The 26,007-nt window shown below is 31.8% G+C and overlaps 2 protein-coding genes across 3 annotated transcripts in view; one reads left to right on the top strand and one right to left on the bottom strand.

Annotated features, from left to right (window-relative positions):
• The window catches only part of ct (homeobox protein, cut), a 102,068-nt gene extending 95,053 nt beyond the window's left edge, over nt 1–7,015 (top strand). For both annotated transcript variants that reach the window (XM_075298622.1, XM_075298621.1), the window contains exons 6-7: nt 1,819–2,158; nt 2,239–7,015. In XM_075298622.1, the coding sequence (XP_075154737.1) occupies nt 1,819–2,158; nt 2,239–5,146 (3,248 nt within the window). In that variant the 3' untranslated portion in view covers nt 5,147–7,015. The remainder of the gene's footprint in view (nt 1–1,818; nt 2,159–2,238) is intronic.
• A 5,912-nt stretch (nt 7,016–12,927) lies between these two features.
• Unc-76 (fasciculation and elongation protein Unc-76) overlaps nt 12,928–26,007 on the bottom strand; it is a 59,698-nt gene continuing 46,618 nt past the window's right edge. The window contains exons 2-4 of the mRNA XM_075302238.1: nt 18,975–19,357; nt 18,605–18,910; nt 12,928–17,100 (exon numbers count right to left, since the gene is read on the bottom strand). Of these exons, the coding sequence (XP_075158353.1) occupies nt 17,018–17,100; nt 18,605–18,910; nt 18,975–19,357 (772 nt within the window). The 3' untranslated portion in view covers nt 12,928–17,017. The remainder of the gene's footprint in view (nt 17,101–18,604; nt 18,911–18,974; nt 19,358–26,007) is intronic.

Below are 26,007 nucleotides of genomic sequence, written 5' to 3'. Positions count from 1 at the left end.
CAGATTGAATGACCTTGTTGATGGTGGGTATTGAAAATAGAGAACAAATTCAAAAACCGACAACAAGTGAATTGAAAACCAGCCATGTTCACGTCAATTATTATTGCATCATTTTAGGCGGGAGGGCATACAGCAAGGAATCTCCACTAGACCCCTTGTTATTCACATATGCGCCAACATGTATACCATGGCAATGCTTTTAGAAATTGAATTCTTTGATTTATGATTTTCTTTAGATTTTGCTATCAAAAGCGTATTAGTGGTTTTTACACTATGTAGTTGTGGTATACTTTCAGGGGCGTTAAATTCACGTTTTTGTTGATTTGCCAGTGCAATTTCATGTTGGACCAAAAGATTAAGGCCAAAAGGTTATTGAGTTAAGGATTTGATTCTGTTTTGTTAGAGTTTTTTGTTTTCGATTTTCAGAATAAAATCCAAGTACCGTCCATACTCGATTGTATATCAGGAATTGTGAATTTTTCACTGGGATTCTTTCAAACTGTTGGAGGATATCTATTTTTCACCTCACACTTTTTCACATTCTTTTCATTGAATATTGTGAAAATTGTTTTACAATTGCAAGGATAATCGATTCCCAAAGGAGCAAACACTTAGCCAACATAAAAGACTGTTTAACATCCGTCCTCGTGTTGGCCATGTAAGTGTGGAGGAACTCCAATATAGCATTTGACTTAGTCCTTGGTCGTGTTACCAGTCACTGGCAACTCCCTTCACTGGATGCCATTCATATGATGTTGTCAAGTATCGTTGCCATCATCGTCATTGTCGTCGTAGTCAACGTTGTTGCATACCATACCAGACGATAGGAAACGGAAATCAACACATGAATGACAAATGGCATATAACGGTTGAATTGTTTGATTATGTTACAATACCTCTTATGTGGCGGGAACACCGGTAAAGAAGAGTTTGCAATTCAATAACTTTTTGTGTATGGCAATGGAAGGGAGTCCAGGATATATGACCAAAAGCAATCGATAGTAAATCTCATGTAACACTAGGTTTGTGGCCATTTTTTCACTGTCATTTCTTCAACTTGAAAAAAAAAATGTCCAGGAACTTCATTTAGGATTAGAACATGGATAGAAATTCGGGAGAAAGTAAACACTTGTTAACAGTCTTTAATTTGGCCAAATCATGGTTCTCTACCATCCCCCTTGTATTCCTAAAAGTGAAACAAAATTCACTCTAACGAAATTGGTTTTTAATGCTAAACCCTCTTCACATAACAGACCAATCCCCTTTTTAGTGCAAATCCAATCATCAAGAAAAAAATTGTCTGTTTATGATTAACAATTTTAGGCCATATTATGCCTAAGATCACCACTCCTTATTCCCATAGTGATCGTTAAGTTTATAGCATAATAGCCAAAGGACATAGAAGGCATTAAAAATCAGTCAGTTGTGGCCATCCAAAGAATCCAGCATTCCATCAATAAATTGTCATAAAATCAAAGACCAAAGGCACATTGATGAATTCCATATCATTTGGTGTTCTTCCTTTCATCATTGTGGCCTCACAAAACTATTGATCGTAAAACTGCAATTTGAATTTGCGTTTAATAATGTCGGCCGTTTTCATTTGAATGGATTTCGTTTTAATTCTTCCAGCGTCTTAATTTTACAACATGATTGATTTTATTTCATCCTTCTTCCATTCTTCTCCTCCTCCTCTTCCTTTTCTCTAGTCACTCATGAGTGTATGAGGTTGGGTTTGGTTTTACAAGCGTTAATGGGTTCTTTATGGTTAGACAATTTAAACTCATCCCTTTCGTTTTTCTGTGCTTTGTTTTGCAGATTCTGGCTTACCTCCATATGGTGCTGGACGCGATGATTCCATGTCTGATGATCGCATTGCTCACATTTTGAATGAAGCCTCGTCGCTTATGAAAGGTTCAGGACCTTCGGTTTTGCAACAACAACGTTCTGGCATTCCTGAGGATTCACACAGTGCTGAGGATTCGAAATCACCTCATCAACCTTGTTCCTCACCCTTCTACAAGGACCACATGAAATCCCAAATGGACTCGTCTTTATCCAATGCAGGTCATATGCGGCCCGATGAAGTGAATCCCGAGAAAATGGCTCGGCTCTATCAAGAGATAATGGCCAGAGCCCCACGAGAAGCATTCCCAGGGTAAGTGTTTGTCATTAATATGCTCAGCCCTCTCTAATAGTCTCTGGGCTCTAGAACTTTAATACTTACATTAAAAATAGATTTTTGCTTTCTCCCTTTTTCAGTGGCGGTCTACCAGCAGGCATGGGAGCCAATGCCTTCCCTGGACTAGCTGCCGATGAAAATATGCGTTTGGCTTTCGAACGTGAAATGTCCAAATTGCAGCAACAACAACAGCAGCAGCAACACTCTCAACCTCCCAACTTTGCCAATTTTTCTAGTCTCATGGCCCTGCAACAGCAAATGTTGAATGGAGCTCAAGACTTGACCCTAGGCAAAGAGGAAGGCATAAAGGACCCTAAACTCAATGGACAACGTCACTCATTTGATGGTTCTTCCCAGCACTCGCTCAGCAATGCTGCTGTCGGTCAGACTACCCCTAATGCCAAAGAAAATTCTGCCTCAGATGTTGATAGACTGTATCCCGGTATGGTTAAGAACGAACAGGGCAATAAGACTCCAGCTCCAGCACTATCCAGCAATGCTTCCACCACTAACACAAACTCGGCTGCTCCCAGTCCCCTCAGCAACTCTATTCTCCCGCCAGCTATGACACCCACCGATGAGTTCGGTGCCACCGCCAGTCCCTTGCAGAGAATGGCCTCCATAACCAATTCTCTGATTACTCAGCCACCGGTACCACCTCATCATACACCTCAGCAGAGACCCACAAAAGCCGTCTTGCCACCCATAACCCAGCAACAATTCGATATGTTCAACAATCTAAATACCGAAGACATTGTGCGTCGCGTCAAAGAAGCCTTGTCGCAGTATTCAATATCGCAACGCTTGTTCGGTGAATCTGTTTTAGGTCTCTCCCAGGGATCAGTATCGGATCTCTTAGCCAGACCCAAGCCATGGCATATGCTTACCCAAAAAGGCCGTGAACCATTCATTCGGATGAAGATGTTCTTAGAGGATGATAATGCCGTGCACAAACTGGTGGCCTCTCAATACAAGATTGCCCCCGAAAAACTAATGAGGACTGGAAATTATGCAGGAGCTCCACAAATACCTCAAGGTTTAGTGGGCAAGATGCCTCCTTCCCTGCCTATGCAAAAGATGATGAGTGAACTGAAGTTGCAAGAACCAGCTCACATTATGCAGCAAATGCAAGCAGCCGCTGTCATGTCTGCAGCTATGCAACAGCATCAGCAGCAACAACAGGCTGCAGCTGTTCAGCAAAGCCAACAAGCAGCTGCCGCCCAAGCTGCCGTACAAGCCGCTCAAGCCGCCGCAGCTGCCCAAGCCGCCCAGGCCGCTCAAGCTGCCCAACAACACCACCAAAGTATGCTGCTAACTTCACCCGGCTTACCTCCACAACATGCCATTCCTTTGCCTGCCGCCAACTCAAACCCCACTTCGGGCGCTAGCACACCAGCCGGAGGTCCATCTTCTGAAAAGAAACAGCCTATGATGATGCCTATTCACTCGCCCCACCAAGGCAATGCCATGCGCAACATGCACCAACATATGTCACCCACCGTTTACGAGATGGCAGCCCTTACACAAGATTTGGACACTCAGGTAATCACCACCAAAATCAAGGAGGCTCTATTGACCAACAATATTGGTCAGAAAATTTTCGGTGAAGCTGTTCTGGGTTTGTCTCAAGGTTCCGTTTCGGAATTGCTCAGCAAACCAAAACCCTGGCATATGCTGTCCATTAAGGGACGGGAACCCTTCATTCGTATGCAGCTTTGGCTTTCCGATGCCAATAATGTAGACCGTTTGCAAGCTTTGAAAAACGAAAGGAGAGAAGCTTCAAAGCGCCGACGCTCCACAGGACCCAATCAGCAGGATAACAGTTCCGATACTTCCAGCAATGATACAAATGACTTCTATACCAGCAGTCCTGGCCCAGGCTCGGTAGGCAGTGCTGGAGCCCCACCCAATAAAAAACAACGAGTTTTGTTCTCAGAAGAGCAAAAAGAGGCTTTGCGATTGGCATTCGCTCTGGATCCCTACCCAAATGTGGGCACCATAGAATTCCTGGCCAATGAATTGAATTTGGCCACTCGCACCATTACCAATTGGTTCCACAACCACCGCATGCGTTTGAAACAACAAGTGCCTCATGGTCCACCGGGCCAGGAAACGAATATACCCACACGAGAGAACACCAATTCAACTCCATTCGATCCCGTCCAATTCCGCATCCTGCTGCAACAGAGATTACTAGAATTGCAAAAGGAACGTATGGGTCTGGGCGGCAATAATCCCCTACCCTATCCACCCTACTTTGCAGCAGCTGCCTTGCTAGGCCGTAGCCTGGCTGGTATGCCTACTGCCGGCGGACCCGGTGTTCCCAATGAAGCTGAATTGAGAGCCTTAAATCAAAAATTCCAAGAGCAAATGGCAGGCCTGGACCTATCCATGAGTTCATTGAAACGCGAGAGAACCGATGACTTCGATGACGATTTAGACGATGGCCATCTCAGTGAGAACGAAAACGACTCCCTCGATGGTGAAGACAAAGGTGGAGAATTCAAAGCCTTGAGTAGTTTGAACGCCCAGCACTTCTTGAACAGTATGCGCTTGAATCGCCGCAAACCTGCCGCTCCCCAATGGGTTAATCCTGCCGTACCTTCAGCCACCGAAAGCGAACGCATAATCAATGGTGTTTGTGTCATGCAAGAGGGTAACGATGAATCATCCACGCAACACGAGGATGATTCTCAAGCCAAATCATCAGCCCACAATGAGAGTGAGGATGCCGACGTAGAGCCCCCACATCATTTGGTCATGGAACCCGAGGTGTTGATCAAACAAGAAAAAGAAGACTGCGAAAGTGATAACGACAAAACGACAAATGAAGAATCATCGACGGCGGCATCGAGTATGATGAGTGCCGAGGACAAATTGAGAATGGTGAGGGTTAACCGTTTGAGCAATGATGATGAAGGAGTAGCGCCAGCAATCATGCCAGCCACAGCGTGGAATTATTAAGAAAACTAAATTAGATTAGCTATAGAGGAAGTGCAATGTTCGAAAATGTTGTCTTTGAAATGTGTGAGCCCTCGTTTTGTTGAGGGCAAAATGTTTTTCTTTACAAGTGTTTTTTGTTGTGATTAAGTTTGCAAGGAGTTGCCACATGTTGTATATAGTAGCTCTAAGATATCAGCTGGCAACTCTGGATTAACAGATTTGAACAAATGAGTATTATGATTTGATTTCTAAGGATTTTCGTTTTAAGTTTGATCATTATTTTTTTGCCGCCTTTAGATTTTTAGTTCATAAATAAAGACTGTAAATTATAAGTTTGAGGAATATTTAAGTTAATATTTAAATGTAAATACATAATTTAGTATTTGTATATACATACATGATATGAAATAATGGAAAACACATAATAAAATTCAAGAAACAAAAATCTGATTTAACTTCCTTTTTGATCTCAAATGAAAAAACAAAACTATCAATGATTTTTTTTATAATAAAAAGAACCCCCTCTCAAAAAAAAAAACAAACACTTCAAACAAAAGGTAGTTAAACTTGCAAGAAAAGCTAACAAACGTCAAAATAAAAAAGGAATCTCTTTTTCTAAAAAAACACAATCAAGAAAAAATATATTAAATATATAAAAAATAAAAATGAACAATATGAAAAAAAGATAAATTATAAAACAATAACATATGTAGATGATAATAGTTTAAATTTCTTCTTTAATATAAAATATACAAAAAAATCTAAGATATAAAATATTATGAAAATAAAAACCCTTTTAGCATATCGTTTATTCTAATAAATCAAAAACAAACCCAATAAGTTTTCCAAAAATGTAAACCTAATTACTATAAAACAAAATACAAAAAATCCTAAGTTTTCCTAATTATTTATAAATTATAAAAAACAAAACAAACACCCACTCTCCCAAAAAACAAATACAAATATTTTAGATTAAGCTTCCAAATGTAAATAATAGTTGTATATGTAAGTTTAAAAACAAGTTAATATTATTACTATTATTATTATTATTATTATTATAACCAAATTTTTTATTATTATCCACAATAAAACAAAATACAAAATTTAATGTTTATCTGTTCTGTTGATAAGTCGAAACAATAATTATTAAACAATGCATAGATTTAATAATTTTTATTTATGCCTAAAAAAAGAAACATACAAAACGAAACAAACAACCAACAATTTGCATTTCTATTTTATATGCTTTAGTTAAAACTTAGTTTTATTAGTTTATAATTATTATTTTTATTATTTTTTTGAAATAAAAAACTTGAAAATAATTATCACAAAAAAACAAAACCAAATAATTTTTTATTTTACACAAGTTTTTAAGAAAAACTAATCCAACCAAGCGTAAGCAGAGGAACCTCAGTCCTCGCAAATGAATTTTTATAAATAAAATTAAAAAAACCATTCAAAAAAAAATGGGCCCTTTAAAGGTCTGCTAGTTTTTGGACGTAAATATAAAAAAATAACGAAAATATCGAATGAATCAAGAAAAACCAAGTTATTTAGTTTATTATAGTTATCGAAAAATAAAAAAAAAAAACAATTAAAAGAAAAAATAAGCAAATAAAAATATTATTAAAAATAATATCTCATAACTTATCAAATAAGCCTTTCCTTGGCCCCTTTCAAAAGAAAAAAATATTAAAAAAAATTATCAAAAAAGCAAATAAAATTCCCTGGCCCTTATCACTCACACAGATACACCTACACTCTCACATCTCAAAACACACACACACACAAACAAACATATAAAATCTTAAAACGTACGTAATAATTATAAAAATTAAAATTAATTAAAAATTAATAAAATCAAGAAAAATATTTCAAAAAAAAATTCAATTTGAAAAAGGCATTTTTTATTTCGAAACAGAAAACTTTCTAAAAAGGTGTTTAACATTATAAGGATTTTCGATTGGTTTTAAAAGAATTTTTATTTCTTATTGGGATTTAGTTTTTGGGATAAAAGAATAAGGCAATCCATCATATATCTTAGCGAAGGTTTGGGAATAGGGGTTTGTCCTCATAAATTCATAAGGTGGCTGGTACAATGTATTCGAATTTATTAAAACTCTAAAAACTATTTATATAAAATTGAAAATAAAATTTCTTAACAGTTCCGCCGATCGAATGATTTTCTCTAACCCTTTTTCCAATATAGAAAACATACGGGTTCCATAAAGAAGACGAGTAAACAATTGCTTCGGTTTATATTATGAGAACTATATAACCAACTCTGACAAGTATACACGATTTCTCCGATTTAATTGTTGGTTATTTAAAAACATATTAATTTAGAAGCTTTCATATAAACCACATTTATCTTTGATTTCTTCCTTAAGGATTATGTGGGTCTGATATTTCTGAAAGCTTGTAGAAATTACTAAATTTATTTTCTTTGTTTTTTTTTTTATTGAAAAAAAAAACTGCAGAAAAAAAAACTTATAAATCGCGATGTACAGTTTTATTTAAAAACATATAAATAAAACTGTACATCGCGATTTATAAGTTTTTTTTCTGCAGTTTTTTTTTGTCAATAAAAAACAAACAAAGAAAATAAATTTAGTAATTTCTACAAGCTTTCAGAAATATCAGACCCACATAATCCTTAAGGAAGAAATCAAAGATAAATGGGGTTTATATGAAATCTTCTAAATTAATAGGAAGTGAATTTTAAAATTGACTAAATAACAAGTCTTACATTCACTACCGAGTAGATAAAGCAAAAATATAAATTAAACGGATTTAAGTTGTTTTTTCATTGATTGTTTTTATAGAATTGTGATAGCAGTTTGTTTTTCAAATCTGATATATACATAGCTAACAATCATTTTATCTACATATAAACAAACACCACTCTTCAAAGTTAAGGGGAGTAATCCAGTTTATCTGGCATAAAAAATATTAGCATACATTTAGGCTGTATACATGTCCCTTCCAAGAAGGAAAGGGAAAATGTATTGAGTCAATGCCGTAGGTAGTACAAATTCAGGGCTAGTAGCTCTTATTCCAAATAGGCGGGATTCATTCTGTGGTATGTGCAATGAAAAATTCAAATCACCATGGAAAACGGAAAGAAAATTTTTGGAAAAATACTTTACTAATGAAAATGTTTACAAAACATGTTGCCTCACATATTTCGTTTTTTTTTTTATCAAAATTCGGATTTCAGCCTAATTCGTTTGCGACAAAGTTAACTGTTGAATTTCTTCTCTAATATTGGTTATTAATTGCGAATTTTAATTTTGTAAATATTATTACTAGGGGACTTTTAATTGGACATCTAGCTACGCAAAAAAAATCAAGTCAATCCTTTTCATACCATAGTGGCTTCTGCTACGCTCCCTTTAAATTTCAAGTAAAGTATTTCCTTTCTATTTTTCCTGAAAATTTCAAGTAATATGAACACTTAAAAAAAAAGATTGGGAAAGTCTCCTTCCCTAACCAAACAAAAAATTGGTTGGCCTATTTTCACCAACCTAATCATTCACCAGTGTGGTATTACAATGGACTGAATAGTCTAAGTGAGTCTGATACATCGGGCTGCCACCTAACCTAACCTAATCGTGCAAATATGTTCATCGAAATTGAAGTAAAAAAAGAAAAAGCGATTTTCATTAAATTTAAATTATTTAAAATATTAATATTATTATATTAAAATATTAATATTATTATATTAAAATATTAATATTATTATATTAAAATATTAATATTGTTTACTCATGATAACCAATTTTTAAACGTTGTTTTAGTTTTCCTGTTTTTAACTCATTTATATTCACAATAATATCGTGTAAATTATGATTTGATGTAAAAAAATTTACAAAATAAACAATCTAAAATACAATTCTAAACCATAAATAAATCTAGTCCTTATTCTTATCCTTACCATTATTTGTAGAAAAGGTGCTAACATAATTTTAAAACTCATAAATAATGATATAAAAACAATAAACATATACGTAATTCATAAAAATATTAAATAATATTTAGAAAAAAAGAAATAGAATGTATATATTAAACAAATAAATTATTACATACAAATTTAATATTTCACAAAAACATAATAAATAATAGTATATGTAAATATTACTTATTTATATAAAATACACAATTTTTTATAAGGATTTAAAATGAAGTAAAAAAAACACAATATTCTCAACAGACCATATCACTACAATTAATACAATAATCAAGCAACTTTATATTAACAAAAATTATTTATTATACAGAAAATCACAGAGAATAGAAATATGTATTAATTTTAAATTGCCAAATATAATAAATCTTATTATTTTTTGTTTTCACAAGAAAGTTCAAGCCAATAAATCTTAGATGAAATTGTCAAAAGATGACGAAGAAGGTCCCACAATTCTCTTGTTAGTCCGCCCAGTGATCTATACATACATAAAATAATACAGCAAATATTTATTTAACAATATTTCATTTCCTTAAACATAATATCAAAGTTTTTTATTTCATTAAAAACACATATTTCATAATAAAATACATGAAGTAAAATATCGATCGAAAAATTAAAATTAAATCAGAAGATTTTTATTTAAGACTTTTATTTCTTTTATTTATTATTTTGTTTTTTTTTTTTTTAATAAAAATATATTATGAAAAATGATTGAAGGAAATATTCGATGAACAAAATATATGTAGTTATTACGAAAACATATAATTAACATGTAGCATATATACAAAAAATATATAGTAACGAGTACACAAAATTAATCCCCAAAACATAATGTGAAAATAAGATCAAATTAAATTTAACATAATTATTATTATTATTAGTATTAATGATAAAAGTGAAAACAACCAAATAAAAGATATCAAATAAAATTATTACGAAAGCCGTATTTTATTTTTTCTGTAGGTAAGGAGGAAAAATCTGACTCTATATTTAATGCTATCTAACAAATACCAAGTCTTTATAACAAAAAGGTCCTGGAAATAAAAATCATGCTAGCTTTCTGAACACCAGAAAAAATAGTGACATAGAAGTTTTCCGAAATGGATTTGGGGGCAGACCACATATTAAAAGAGAATTCCGACATCTAAAGTTGTTTAAATTATATATATCATATAGCGCCGTGTAAATCGATTTTTAATTATAGGGCTGTTTTCTTTTAGCACTGGATACCCTAAGCCGTGAAGGACTAAAAGAAAACAGAGTACTCGCTTATACAGAACATCTCCAAAAATATGCAACACTGTCATCAGCTGTTTACAAACAATCACAGAAAAGAAGTTAAATCTTGCATTTTTAACGTATGAAATACTCAAATAGTAATAAATATTTACTGCTGGAATTATTTATGACACTGTACCACTTTGAATTTCATGTTTTTTCGATAAATTAGTCACAATAATTTGTTATTGTGAATCAATGAAGCGTCAATTTATCAAAATACAATCTGGCAACATCGGCGAGACTTGCACTGATGAGTCCAACAGAGTACTCATTTATCCAGGACATCTCCAAAATTATGCAACACTGTCATCAGCTGTTTAAAAACAATCACATAAAAGAAGTGAAATTTTGCATTTTTAATGTATGAAATGCTCCAATTAGTAATAAATATTTACTGCTGCGATTACTTATGACACTATACCACTTTGAATTATATGTTTTTCGATAAATTAGTCACAATAAAGTGCTATTGTCAATCGACGAAGCGTCACTTTATCAAAACACAATCTGGCAAGATCGGCACGACTTGCACTGATGAGATGTTCTGGATAGAACACCAGTGCAACGATGTTCTGGATAGCCCATTCAAATGTTGCATCCAGTGCTAAAAGAAAACAGCCCTGATGGTCTGGATAGCCCATTCAAATGTTGCATCCAGTGCTAAAAGAAAACAGCCCATATATTATCATAGGGGCTGTTTTCTTTTAGCACTGGATATGCTAAGCCGTTAAGGACTAAAATAAAACAGAGTACTCGTTTATCCAGGACATCTCCAAAAATATGCAACACTGTCATCAGCTGTTTAAAAACAACCATAGAAAAGAAGTGAAATCTTGCATTTTTAATGTATGAAATGCTTCAATTAGTAATAAACATTTACTGCTGCGATTATTTATGACACTGTATCACTTTGAATTTCATGTTTTTCGATAAAATAGTCACAATAAATTGCTATTGAGAATAGAAGAAGCGTCACTTTATCCAAATACAATCTGGCAACATCGGCGCGACTTGCACTGATGAGATGTTCTGGCTAGAACACCAGTGCAACGATGTTCTGGATAGCCCATACAAATGTTACATCCAGTGCAAAAAGAAAACAGCCCTATAGACAAAGGAAGGTATAGATAACGAAAGTGAATTCACAGCGCTGTAGTTTTTCTGCACACCGTAGATGGCTTTTTTTCGTCTGCAATTGAGTGATTTTTAAATTTGGCTTTAATTTGTTTTCTTTCGTTTGTTCTTTTGATGAAACACCAAATATTGGAAAAACATGTAAAATTCTATACATCCATACCTTTTTTGTAATGCAAATTGACTGATTTGTACGGTAATTCTCGTTTTCCAAAAAGAAATTGAGTCACTTGACTGCGCAATTGAGTGGAATGACTGCGCACTGCAAATAAACAACACCATGGTGAATTATCAAGGTATGTCTCTATTTTAATTGGTCTATGATATTATGTAGTTATGTTACAAGTATTAACGAAAGCATAGTGATTTATTCTAATTTACGCTGTTAATGTTAAGCTAATACCAATCACTGGCCTCAACATTCTGTTAAGGGAATTAACGTTGACAAAGCGCCCTCTGTAGTTGTACAATCGAAGTTTCATTCAATGCGCTATTAACACGTGTGATGGCAATGCTATCAAGTTCACACACCTTCACTCCAAAAACAAAAGCCGGTTTAACAAAAATTGACGCCTTTAAAATCGATGTTTCAATTCTTCCGTTCCGTTATGGTTTGTGTAAAGGATTAGTGGTGCTTAACTTTGCTTAGCAACAGGGTGACACACATATTTTATCAATATGATATAAGGGTATCTGAAATTGCGCACTTGCTTTTTCAATTGGTGAAATTTAAGGATTCATTTAAAATTTTGTTTTCAGTTTCCAAGGCAATATGATGCTTTTCGGCTTTTTCTCGGGCTATTAAACTTTTTTTTTTTAAATTTTACTCAAATTTTAAAAAATTTATTTTTTACTCGTGAACGATATATGTCCTCAGTATTCATGCTGACTCTAAATATTTCTAAATATACATGTATGTATTCCTATATACTACCCATTTGCTTGCAGAAGGTTGTACGTCCAAGGATGATTTTGAGGTCAATCACTGTTTTAGTTAAAACTGGAAAATTGTAAGCACCAGATAACATGGCATGTGGCTACAGGATTTTAGGCAGTAGGAAATCAGGAGGACGAAAAGTTCTCCTCTGCAAAGAAAACAAATGTCAACCGTATAGATGTCGCACAATGCCTGCAGCTTTGGTATTACCGACGTTGCGGTCGAAGCGCTGTTTTGATAACTTGGTTATAAAGGCATCGTCCATGGACCACCGATCATACCAATTTTTCACACCCAAGGGCAAACACCTTGTGCGTATTAAAATTGTTTCCCCCATATACAAAAAAGTTAAAGAAAACTTCAAGATTACTTTTACTATATAAAATCATTCGATAAACTGTTTTGCATATGGGCATTTGTCTTCACTCTATTACAATAGACTTGTTCCACAAAAGGCCTATAGAATTGAAAATCGACATATTGTTTATTTTTATTTAAGCATTTGTTTTATTTTATTAAGATTTATTTTTATTTTTTGTTGTCATCATTTATTTGTAGAGCTGTTTTTGTATATAGAGAAATTGCATTACATTCATTTTTTTTGTATATTTGATTTTTTTAATTTTATTTTTAATAATATTAAAATTGGTTTGTATTTATTTTTTTGCATTTACTTTTGAAAATTTCTTATATTTCGAAATCTTGCATCATAGATGTATATTTATTTTTAAATATTTTTTTGTAATTTTAATTAAATCTAATTAACATGGACTGAATGTTGATGTTTTTATTTTGTCAAATTTGTATATCGGCTATGACGCATAATTTTTATGCATTTTATTTCTGGTAACATATTTTTCTTTATTTTTTGTATATATACTTTCGTACAATTGTTTTGTTACAAAATACACACAGACATATTATTTTTGTTTTTAATTATTTTAATTAAGAACTTTAATATTACAGCTATTTTGAAAGTGATTGTAAGCTTGATTTGTATAAATGTTATGGATTTTTTTGAGAACAACCAATCAGAACGAATGACACATAAATAAAATGGGGTTATAGTTTTACAAAACCAAAATATTTAAGAAATTTTAAATATCACTAAATCCTCTAAACCAGTATTGGTCTAATTTCCTAAGTAATTCCAAACTTTCAGAGTACCAGAAGGAAAATTTGGAGACAATGTTTTGTCGCCAATTTATCTTGTCGATAACACAGCTTATCCCATTCAAAATGTTTACTAACCCTATATTCCTGTAGGAGGATGAGACCTTGCCACTAAAGTATATTTAATAATCTCAAATTTTCCCTCTAGATTATCGAGATTTTTAAGGTCTATGCCTCAAAACATTCAGAATGTAAGAAATTTGTAACACTTTTAGAGTTTTTTGTTTCGAATGCCAATGATAAAAAAAAGTTGTACATTCTCATTGTGCTTAATTCAAAACGTGCAAGTTAGTTACTTTTTTAGGATCACTTAGACTTCTAACCCCATTGTGATACCATAGATGATGAGCTCCTCTTTATTACCTAGTCATTCGTTTTAATTGGTTATCCGATATATTTGTATGGTGACCTTATTGTGAGAATGCAGCATTTTCTAATTAGTTGTATGAGTATCTGTTTTAAGACTTTTATCATTATTCAAGGTAAATCGTTACCAGCAATTTCTTTTGGCTGCAAGTGGATTAATATGGAACTTTAAAAAATATATATTTTGTTGACATTTTTTATAACATAACCTGAAACTGGGTTAGAACTCACAAAAAACCTAAACCAAACCAGCAGCTATTGTCTGCTAGGTTAGGTTAGATATAGTGGCAGCCCGATATCTTAGGCACACTTAGCCCAATGGACTGCCATTGTGATACCACATTGTTGAACTTCTCTCTTATCACTGAGTGCCACCCGATTCTACGTTTAGCTCAATGATAAGGGACCTCATTTTTTCCCAGCATTGCTGAGAGGGAATAATCCACCGCTGAAAAACATTTTGGTGTTTGTTCCAAAGTGGGATTGAACCCAAGACCCTGCATATGCAAGATGCGACAGCATGCAATGTTTTATTTTATTAAACGAATATTTCATAAAAATTTGGTTTCATTTTATTCGTTATTTTCTGTTTTTCTTTTTTTTTTCAATAAGAAAATTGCTAAACGACTTACTCTTTTCAATATTTTATAGTGTGGTGGTCGTGCATGTTTTGTCTATGTAGGGTGTACTGAAGGTGTATATGATTTGATCAATAAGTTTTTATAATATGTAGTTTATTAGAAGGAAAGGCAAAAGCAAAAACATTGCTTATCTTTATAGATGTTTCGCCCACTAGTTACCATCTATATTTCTATAGAAATATAAAACTACTCCCTTGTAGTCATTCGTTTTAATTGGTTATCCGATATATTTGTATGGTGACCTTATTGTGAGAATGCAGCATTTTCTAATTAGTTGTATGAGTATCTGTTTTAAGACTTTTATCATTATTCAAGGTAAATCGTTACCAGGAATTTCTTTTGGCTGCAAGTGGATTAATATGGAACTTTAAAAAATATATATTTTGTTGACATTTTTTATAACATAACCTGAAACTGGGTTAGAACTCACAAAAAACCTAAACCAAACCAGCAGCTATTGTCTGCTAGGTTAGGTTAGATATAGTGGCAGCCCGATATCTTAGGCACACTTAGCCCAATGGACTGCCATTGTGATACCACATTGTTGAACTTCTCTCTTATCACTGAGTGCCACCCGATTCTACGTTTAGCTCAATGATAAGGGACCTCATTTTTTCCCAGCATTGCTGAGAGGGAATAATCCACCGCTGAAAAACATTTTGGTGTTTGTTCCAAAGTGGGATTGAACCCAAGACCCTGCATATGCAAGATGCGACAGCATGCAATGTTTTATTTTATTAAACGAATATTTCATAAAAATTTGGTTTCATTTTATTCGTTATTTTCTGTTTTTCTTTTTTTTCAATAAGAAAATTGCTAAACGACTTACTCTTTTCAATATTTTATAGTGTGGTGGTCGTGCATGTTTTGTCTATGTAGGGTGTACTGAAGGTGTATATGATTTGATCAATAAGTTTTTATAATATGTAGTTTATTAGAAGGAAAGGCAAAAGCAAAAACATTGCTTATCTTTATAGATGTTTCGCCCACTAGTTACCATCTATATTTCTATAGAAATATAAAACTACTCCCTTGTAGGAATTGTTTCTATATTGATTTGGTATATCCATATGCATTTCCCTTTCCATTTTCATAGAAAATTTATATTTATACAAAATAAAGAAACGAAATAATAAAAAAGACACATATTGCAAATATAAATAATATACATTAATATTTATTTTTTTATATATATATTTATGATTAATGTATGGCCACTACTCTGTATAAATATACATACAAATTAAAAATAAAAATAAAATTGCAACGTTAATTTAATTGTAAATACAATTGCTAAAACAATCTTTGTTTTGATTTTTTAAGCTTTTGACTTTTGGTATAAACCCTTATTAAGTTTATTTCTTTAAGCTTATACCTAAAACATTTTTTAAAAATTATAAAAAGCATAAACAAGCAAAAACTTAAATTAGTAAAAAAAAAACATATAATATTAAACAACTTTTTACAAAATTTGTGTATTTTTTTATACAAAAAGAGGAATAATAAATTAAGCCAAGGCCAATTAACTGTTTAATGAAGCTTAAACGATAAATGCAAATTCGTAATGTTCTTAATTTGTTTGTATATCGTTTTTAACAAGTATTTTATTTAAAAAAAAAACCGTTTATGCACACTTATTAATTAGCAAGCTTCAAAGAAAATATCTTGAGTATATATAATTATAAATAATTTTATTTTGAATTTATTTGAGTATTACAAAATATATGTTTGCTTTTATATTTCTTTTAATAATTTTAAAATAGAGAAACTGTTTTTAATTACTTTTGTTTAGAACAAAATTTTCTATTTTTCAAAATGAATGCATTTTCTTCTTGTATTTTTTCTAATCAAAAAAAATAGGGCAGTGTAAATACACATATATTTCTTTCAACATTTTTTGATCTTTAATGAATGTTTGGGGTATTCTTTTTATTTAGAAAATATATATGGAAATTTAAGATAAGCATTCATTTATTTGTGTAAAATCTTTTTTGGTTTTGTTATGAAAGCCTTTTGTCCTAGATTAGTTTGCTTATAAATGGCGAATGTTAGAGGCCAATGAATCAATATTATCGAATATCGAAGTTATAATTCCAATTCAACTGTCGTTTTTAAATAAATTTAATTCTTTACATCTAACATAAACCATTTAAATCTGACTTGCAAGTTTTCTAGTGTAAATAAATTTATAATTTAACGAATTCCTCTTATATTTGGGGTGTTGTGTTATTTCTTCTTTTTTTGTTTTAATTAAATTAGATATTTTTTCTATTCTCTAAATAAATTTTCTTCATTTCTTGTGGGGAAAATTTTATTTAATAAAAACTTAAAACTATTTGTTTTGTTCTGGGTTGATTTTTGTTTACTAGCCTCCATGAGGATTTCATAATTTATGTGGGACAGAGAACTTTTAATATGTAATCCGTTAATAGAGTGGGTACCGTGGGGCTATCCTCATTTATGGCTTTTAAAACTGAAAGAAAAAGAAAACGTTTGTTAGTTTTTCTAATTATTAACGAGAGTAAAATAAGAAGAGTGAAGGGTATAAAAAAATGGACAATATAAACAGTGTTGCCAGTATTTAGGATTTTTCCCCAAATTGGAGATATTTTTTCGTTAATGGGGACGAAATTTTTGAGTTGGGGATTTGGTGGGGAATTTCCATAAATTTTGGGGATTTTTTGGAGAAATCGATTTAATATTTTTTAACAAAATTTTATTTTCATAGGAAATTTTGTCAAATTTTTATTTCTATAGGAAATTTTGTCAAAATATAATTTTATAGAAAATTTTGTCAAAATTTTATTTTTAATAGAAAATTTTGTGAAAATTTAATTTTTGAAGAAAATTTTGTCTAAATTTTATTTTATAGAAGATTTTTTCAAAATTCTATTTTTATAAAAGATGTTTTCAAAATTGTATTTTTATAGAAGGTTTTATCAAAATTTTATTTCTATAGAAAGTTTTGCCAAAATTGTATTTTTATTGAAGGTTTTATCAAAATTTTATTTCTATAGAAAGTTTTGCCAAAATTTTATTTCTATATAGAAAATTTTGTCAAAATTTTGTTTCTATATAGAAAGTTTTGTCAAAATTTTATTTCTATATAGAAAATTTTGTCAAAGTTTTATTTCTATAGGAAATTTTGTCAAAATTTTATTCCTATAGGAAATTTTGTCAAAATTTTATTTTTATAGAAAATTTTGTGAAAATTTTATTTTTGAAGTAAATTTTGTCAAAATTGTATTTTATAGATTTTTTCAAAAATTTTTTTTTATAAAAGATGTTTTTAAAATTGTATTTTTATAGAAGATTTTTTCAAAATTGTATTTTTATAGAAGGTTTTATCAAAATTTTATTTCTATAGAAAGTTTTGCCAAAATTTTATTTCTATATAGAAAATTTTGTCAAAATTTGGTTCTATATAGAAAGTTTTGTCAAAATTTTATTTCTATATAGAAAATTTTGTCAAAATTTTATTTCTATATAGATTTTTTTTTTTCAAAAAAAATGTATTGCGGAATTTTGAAACATCATAATTTGGGGACAAGAGCCAGAAAAATACTGGCAACACTGAATATAAATGTGGAGATTCCTTCATAATTAATTTAACTCAAATCTTAATTAAATTTAAAACATGTAAGGAAAGACGGGCTGGGCTGACTATATTATACCCTTCACGACTTTATAAATCAATATAGCTAGAATGTTAATTCTACTCCCTGCGCAAAATTTCGCATAAATCGTAGTAAAACTTTGGATTCTGTGGCCATATGAGTGATAATCGGGCGAAAGATATATGGGAGCTATATCTAAAGCTGAACCGATTTCAATTAAATTTAGCGCACTTGACGATGGTACAAAATTTGAAACAAATTAAGAAATTTTTATTAAAAATTTGGCTCAATTAATTTCTTCATTGAATCTAATATTATTTCTGAGCATGTAGAGTACACGTTTAGATTTGGCATACTTACTTTTTATTAAAACTTGTAAATTTTGATTATTTGGTGTGCCATTCTCCATGGTATAGGGTATGACTGTAGTTAAATATTTGGGATCCGGTCCCTGGAATTTACCCCGTTTCTTTTCCACATGATATTGGCGACGCTTATTCTGTACTGCCAGCAGTACTGAAATGAATGAGTTTTTCAATTCCTTTTCAAATTCCAATTCATCGCGCAATGCCAATTCATTGATGAGGGTCTCACTAAGTTCTTGTATTAAAACTTCCATTTCCATGTACAATTCATTCAATTGATTTATGGAGAGATATTGTAATTCTGGAAGAGAAAACAAAAAAATTAAATTATATTTCTATTAAGTGGTATCCCTCGATAAACTTACTTTCTGCATAAAGAGGAGCTCCCAAAACTTCTTTGGCTTTTTCCATCACCTCCGATTCACATGTGGTAGCCTCATCTGATGGACTTTCGGCCTCATCGATAATATATTCAATTTCTTTAATAACTTCCTCTACACTTTTAATGGGCTCTTCGGGTTCATTATTTAGACCATTCAAAATCAAAGCATGCATATCCAAATCATTGGCAATGGCTTCATCTTCACTATTAAGATCATCAGCTGGAGTCTGGGCATCAAGGGAACCTTGTTGTCTGGGAGGATTTTGACCCAAATTCAGTGTGGGCATATGCATTTTCCTGGTATATGACTTGGACCAGTCAATGGGTAAGATGTTACCGAAATTACCAGTAATGGTCCACCACATTCTGGAAAAAAGTAGAAGAGAAAATAATCGTCATTAAAAGGACAAAATGTATGCACAATTAAAATATAAGGAATAAGGAATGGTTTTTTGGATTGACTTCAAGTGTTCGATATGTACATTTCACAGAGCTTTGGGAAGAATATGCATGAAAGTGAATTTGTTATAGTTACACGGAAAAAGTTTTCTTTCCTAGAATGGAGCCGAAAGAGGGGTTTGTAAATGAGACATATGACGATATTTAGCTATAACCATGTATATACATTTTCTGTACATTTCTATTATTAAAAAAATTGTCCCATAGAACTCATAAAAATCGATCTTTAGATGTTTTTATGCTCCTTGTCAAATTAGATTCCAAAACAATTTTTTATATCACAGCCTGCATTTCGATGTTTGTATTCAAAGTCAATCAGATTATTGTGGCCCTATAAACCGATCTCAGATACTTTTTGGGGAACATTTTGCATAAGATTTAATGCATGTTAACAGATTTTCGGTCTCTAACATTCTTAGACCCATAAAAACTAATTAGGTTAGGTTAGGTGGCAGTCCGATGTATCAGGCTCACTTAGACTATTCAGACCATTGTGATACCACAGTGGTGAACTTCTCTCTTATGACTGATGGCTATTTCGATTGGAAAAATAGGTGCAACATTCTCGAAATGTATGGCAAAATATGAAGGACACTGTCATAAATGTTGTATTCTGTATCCCTCATAATATTATTAATTAACAATAACTTTGGAATGGCATTATCATTTGGGCGAAAATACAATTAAGGAAAAAGTAGTGCAACACCAAGGCAACATATTTTTTTGTGAATCGAAAACGCCCTGAGTGCTGCCCGATTCCATGTAAACACTTTCACTACCGAATTAAACCTATTGTTAAAAACTTTAATTTTTCCTCTGTTTCTACTTGTACTAACAGCATGTAGAAAAAATATTGCAATTTGGAAGGCCTATCTCAATTATTTATAAAGCTATATGAGTTTGTTCTGAAAACTTAATTGTGACCCAATGGTCACACGAAACTAAACGCTATTTGTCCTGTAATATCTGTTGAAGTGTTGGAAAAAAATCAAAAAAGAATCTGAAATAATATAGGCTATAGTTTTTATATGAATATCCATTTACTGGAGACGTAAAGCATAAAATTTGTTTCAAATTGTGTATTTTTCGTTTATTGTCAAGAAATGTTATGAAAATACATTTTAGTCTCCAGCAATATGGAAAATATTTATAGCTTATTTAGATAAGAGCCTCTACTTTAAAATATCATCGATAAATAAATCGAAACTAAATAAATAAATCCAGCAATATGGAAAATATTTATAGCTTATTTAGATAAGAGCCTCTACTTTAAAATATCATCGATAAATAAATCGAAACTAAGTGGGGAGTTAGAGTTTGCAGTCGTTTTCGAATGTCCTCTGTAGTGGATATCGGTAGTGAAAGGGTTAAGCTAAATGACAAGAGACCTCCTTTTTTATAGGCGAGTCCGAACGGCGTTCCACGTTGCAGTGAAACCACTTAGAGAAGCTTTGAAATACTCAGAAATGTCACCAGCATTACTGAGATGGGATAATTCACGATGAAAAACGTTTTGGTGTTCGGCCGAAGCAGGTATCGAACCCACGACCATGTGTATGCAAGGCGGGTATGCTAACCATTGCACCACGGTGGCTCTAATTAGCATAGGTCGCCAAATAATCCAATATTCAAATGTAACCTTCGACGGATCTTTTAAATAATACACTTAACATTGGAAATCCCCATAAAATATCCTATATCGATTTACAACCTGATATTGCTTCCTTATAATTCAAAATTTTTCCAATTTTATATTCTGCATTCTTATTGCCAATTGAGATAAAATGAAATTTTCTCAAATGAATGTGTTCATTAATTCCTTCTTACATGATGCAACCACATCTTTTCCATTGAAAATCCAAGAAGTGAGCTTTCTGAGACTTTCTTATAAGCTTATTTTGTTGTTGGAAAATCCTTTCAACGATTATAAAGACCACTTTATGTTACTATTACTGACGGCTATTTGAGCTGCACCTACATAACAGAATTCCTTGGTAAAACTCAAGTGTTTCTGATTACAACAAAAAACCATAAAGAAAAGTCCTTGACTAAACAAGGAATTTATTGTACGTTGTATATCACGTCTCCATGACTTTTATCTCAAAGATTTTCTTTCATTTCGACATATTCTCATTAGAAATGCATTCAAGGAACAGGAAGTCGAATGTCAAACTCGACATAGCAAATATTTGTCAAGAAAAGTCCATGTACTGTTCATAGTTTCGTTGCCGCAACCAAAAAAAAAAATTGTATATGGGTTGGCCAACCAACCACAGGCTATACACGTACACAAATTACACATAGATGTTAAAAAGGAAAACAGGATAATATGTAAACAAATGTTTTATACATGAAAAAAGCCAACAATTTTCTAGTGACAGTTTTTTTTACAGAAGATTCTATAAAAAGAATTGTAAATACATGAACGTTATGAAAAAAAATATATATCAACGGAAACTATGAGCCCGGCGAGGTGACGAGGAAAGCGACGGTCACAGCAAGTTTAAAGGAGTGTAAGGACAATGAACTTTTTAGTTGATATATGGGTTATAGCAAAGAAAAATGTATGTACATACGTTGGCGATTTGCCGGGCATTACAAAAGAATGATACACCGTTTCCTAAAAATCAAATATAATTAAAAAAAAATAAGAAAGGGCTACTGTGTGGCATGACATTCGCAGTAAACAGTTTTTCTCCTCAACTACTTATGCAGATTTGCTTCTTTTTCGACAATAAGTCGGTTATCGCCCCTTGTTCTTAAAGGTTTGTAATACTATTCACCAAAGGCATTCATCCTCTCTGTGATATATGTATTAACCCTTTTATTCATTATCTTGAAAATTCTACAATTTCTACTCTCTTCGTATACGAATGAAGAATCATAAAAGCCAGATCGAGGTATAATAAAATATGGAAATGGTGTTACAATATATAAACATAGATATGTGTTTCTACAACCATATGTCTATGACATACTCTTTCACATATAAATTGACAAAGGTTTCAATTGAGATTGAGTACTTCATCATAGGATAACAAAAGAGTAAATTGATTTTTTTTTGTTATAATTACGTTATTGAGGGTATTGGCCACTAGAGACTAGACAATAATTTCCTATAAAATCGAATAACAATGGATAGTAGCAAAATTTTTTGCTGGGTTATTACCACTACCCACACACACATAGATTTTATGAAATTATTAAGAAATTATTTATTCCACATATTCTTAAGGCGAAAAATAAAATACACAATGTGTGGGTAATAAAAATTCGCATTTTTTGTATGACTTTTTATTTAAGTCTGCATTAAAACTTGAGATACACAAATTGACATTGACTTTGAAATTGGGTGTAAAAATGCTAATGATTCACACCAAGAAAAAATGGCAAACTAGGGAGTAATAAATTAAATTTGCATTATATGCAAGTAAAAATCAATTTCTGTAGATAATGCAAATGTGAGCTATAGGGGTACCGAAATCAAATGCATTGCAAATCATTTTACTTTAGAGTAACATAAAAGTGACATGGTTCATTTGTTTTGGCCATATTAGCAGTATACCTCTTTTCGTTTTCCATTAAAACCAAACCATAATTACATTGCTCTCCTACCTGTCAAATGGCAACAGCGCACATTTACTGAATGTAGCGCTAACCTCAAAAGTGACTTAACTCAAATCAAGAAAATCTCAGAATAATGGGAATAATGTTCTCAATTCCAGTGTGAAGACAAAACAAGAGGGGGATGAAAAAGTATTTTATATGCAATGAAATTTTAGATCAAAATAGCATAAGTACACTCAAAACAAGTTTACTTCGATCCAAAGATTTTGACCTTCTCTTAAGGATTTTGCTATGAAATTTTCAAATGTTAGTCACATATATTATTGTTTTCTCGCCAAACATAAATATGCTTGTCGAGATAAGATGGTTAATTACCGAGAAAATAACACGGTTACGACAAACATATTATATATTCCCCTAAAAAAGTAACATTATGGCCTTGAACCATGTTTTAGTTTCTTCTATTCATTCTCTGTGTGTATCATCTTTTATTCCCATTGAGTTTTATACAAAAAAAATATTTCGAGTTATGTCATTTTTGAAATCAATGAATCATGTCATTATTCTTCCATCATTCCAACACACTTCAACCTCAACATGTGCCACAAAAACCAGCCAAGTGATTTGGGCGAGTATTTGGTTGTATATTTCTTAAATATTCATACAGCGTTGACGTTGTTTTAATGGAATCGGGCGTAGAAGTTGACATAATTGTATATGCAAGTGAAGCTTGTTTTCTTGCGTTATGGCCAATTTTTTGTAACTCTTGGCAAACGGCTGAGAAGGGGAAGTGAAAATAGGTTCTATAGGAAGCTACCTACTTAAGTCACATGTCAGTAAAATCAACAAAAATGGTGATGTAATGAACAAGGCTTGTTTTTTTTTTGGAAACTCAACTTTTCGTCAAAGCGAATGAACTTTGATAGAAAGTCTACCGCAAAATATTAAGGAAACTAGTGCCAAGATATTTTTGTAAACTAACTGTGATTACCAAAACAATATCCAGTGGACATATTGACAATATGGCTGACCAATAAATTACTTTTTGGCGCCTTATATAGAGTACAGAGACAAATAAACTCCAGAATATATTATTTTTATTGATTTTAACCACATAAATAACAAAAATTATTTTGATTTGGCAACAACTGAGGAAACAAACACATTAATCACCAACATTGTTCAATAGGTTCATAGGTTCAAATAAAACATGGATTTTTGCTGTTATATTTACAAATTTATTGGCGCCATTCATTTCGGTATTTTCGCTATTTTACATATCTTTGGTAGCAGTACCGAGAATGGGAGAGCGATAGACAGGCTTCCTCATGTTACAGATAAACTAAGACTTATAAGTAAATTGTGATACGATAATTTTATTAATTTTATTTTACATTGAATGGTACATTGCATGGTATTAAAGATTACACAACCCAAACTTAAGGATGCGCAATTTATTCAATATTAAGGACAAATTTCTTTAAAATAATGAAATTTTAATTAAAAGCAAATTGGACAGCCATATTGTTTGAAACATTTTTTTCATTAACTTTTAGGACACAAATCTTGGAAATTGCGAGCCTCCCTTAAAGTCGTATGTTTGTGAAATAAGACGAAATTTCCTTAAATTAAAGAAAAACATTTTTGATTTAAAGAAATCGTCCTTAAACTGAAATATTGAATATTTAGATTTAAAATAAAAGAGCTTTAAATATAGGTTAAGACTTATTTTTATGATGTTGCATCTTTGGTTTAAAGTTTTATTTGGAATTAAGAAAACATTTTTTACTTGGAAGTATCTGTTATAATTTGGATTTTTACACTGCCATTTGTTTTTACGTAAATTGCTTTATTAATATATCGCAAAAAAAGGGAATGAAATTTTCATGAATGAGATCTGCATTCTAATTTCAATTTTATTGATCCTAGATTTAAAAATACAAAGGTCCTAAACATGTCTTTATTTTCAATACCAAAATCCTTAAGGGAAGATCAAAAAGATGAGTGTAGGAAAATATAAAATAAAAGTATTTAAAGTCATATTTAATAAGGCATTGCCTGTTTTTATTCTGCTAATATTAAATTAAATTTTTGAATATCTCCTACTTCCATTTCATTTATACACATTGAACTCAATATTTTAAATCATCATTATTTTGTTTCAACCAATTAAGCAAATACCATATAAATTGAGGCAAATGGACCGTAAAACTTGCTAGTTGTCCTTGATAAAATTTCTGTGTTTTCTTTTAACAATCCTCTTATCACAAAACAAACAGCCTCTTGAAAACAATCGATTGGAAAAGAACTACTTCGCTTTCATTCCCTTTTAATTAATTTCATTTCTCAACCTTGGTTCAATTAAAAACAAAAGTAAAACTTTTCCAATGCCCCCCCTACTAGAATATCTGGGGGGTTGGGAGGTGTTAGACCCAGTTTTAGCTCTAAGGTAAAAGATTGGCTTGTTACGAAAATTTTGCAAAAAAAAAAACAGACATCGTACAAAACAAACACCTCACGCTAGACCATCCAAAGTAAAAGTGAAAACTGTTCCTCAAACCGGCAAGAACTTTATCAAATGAAAACATCACAAGAATTTCATTAACATTATGTAGAACACGTAGTTGCACTAAATTGTATGCAATGAACTCATAGTATGTTGTTGATAGGTGTAGTGTGTGTAAAATTAAAAAGAGGTACAAAACGTTCAGCTCTGATAATGTGTAAGGGTGGCCAGATTGTAAAGATTTGGGAAGATATGAATAAAACTGTGACGAATTGTAAATAATATATTAGATGTAAGTATACTATAAAATGGCAGGTTCTTACCTATCGTAACATAAGCCAATTTGTTGTGAAAGCCATTAGCCAAATTGCTTCAAATTTAGATATTGATCCCATCTATATGTATCGCCCAAATTTTGAGAAATTGCACAAATGATAAATTTGCACAAAAGATAATTTTCGGCCGAAATTTGGTACATGGTGTA

This window comes from Haematobia irritans, chromosome 3 (assembly GCF_050003625.1).
Source record: "Haematobia irritans isolate KBUSLIRL chromosome 3, ASM5000362v1, whole genome shotgun sequence".
In the NCBI taxonomy this organism is placed as follows: Eukaryota; Metazoa; Arthropoda; class Insecta; order Diptera; family Muscidae; genus Haematobia; species Haematobia irritans.
This window is presented reverse-complemented; position numbering and strand designations above follow the sequence as displayed.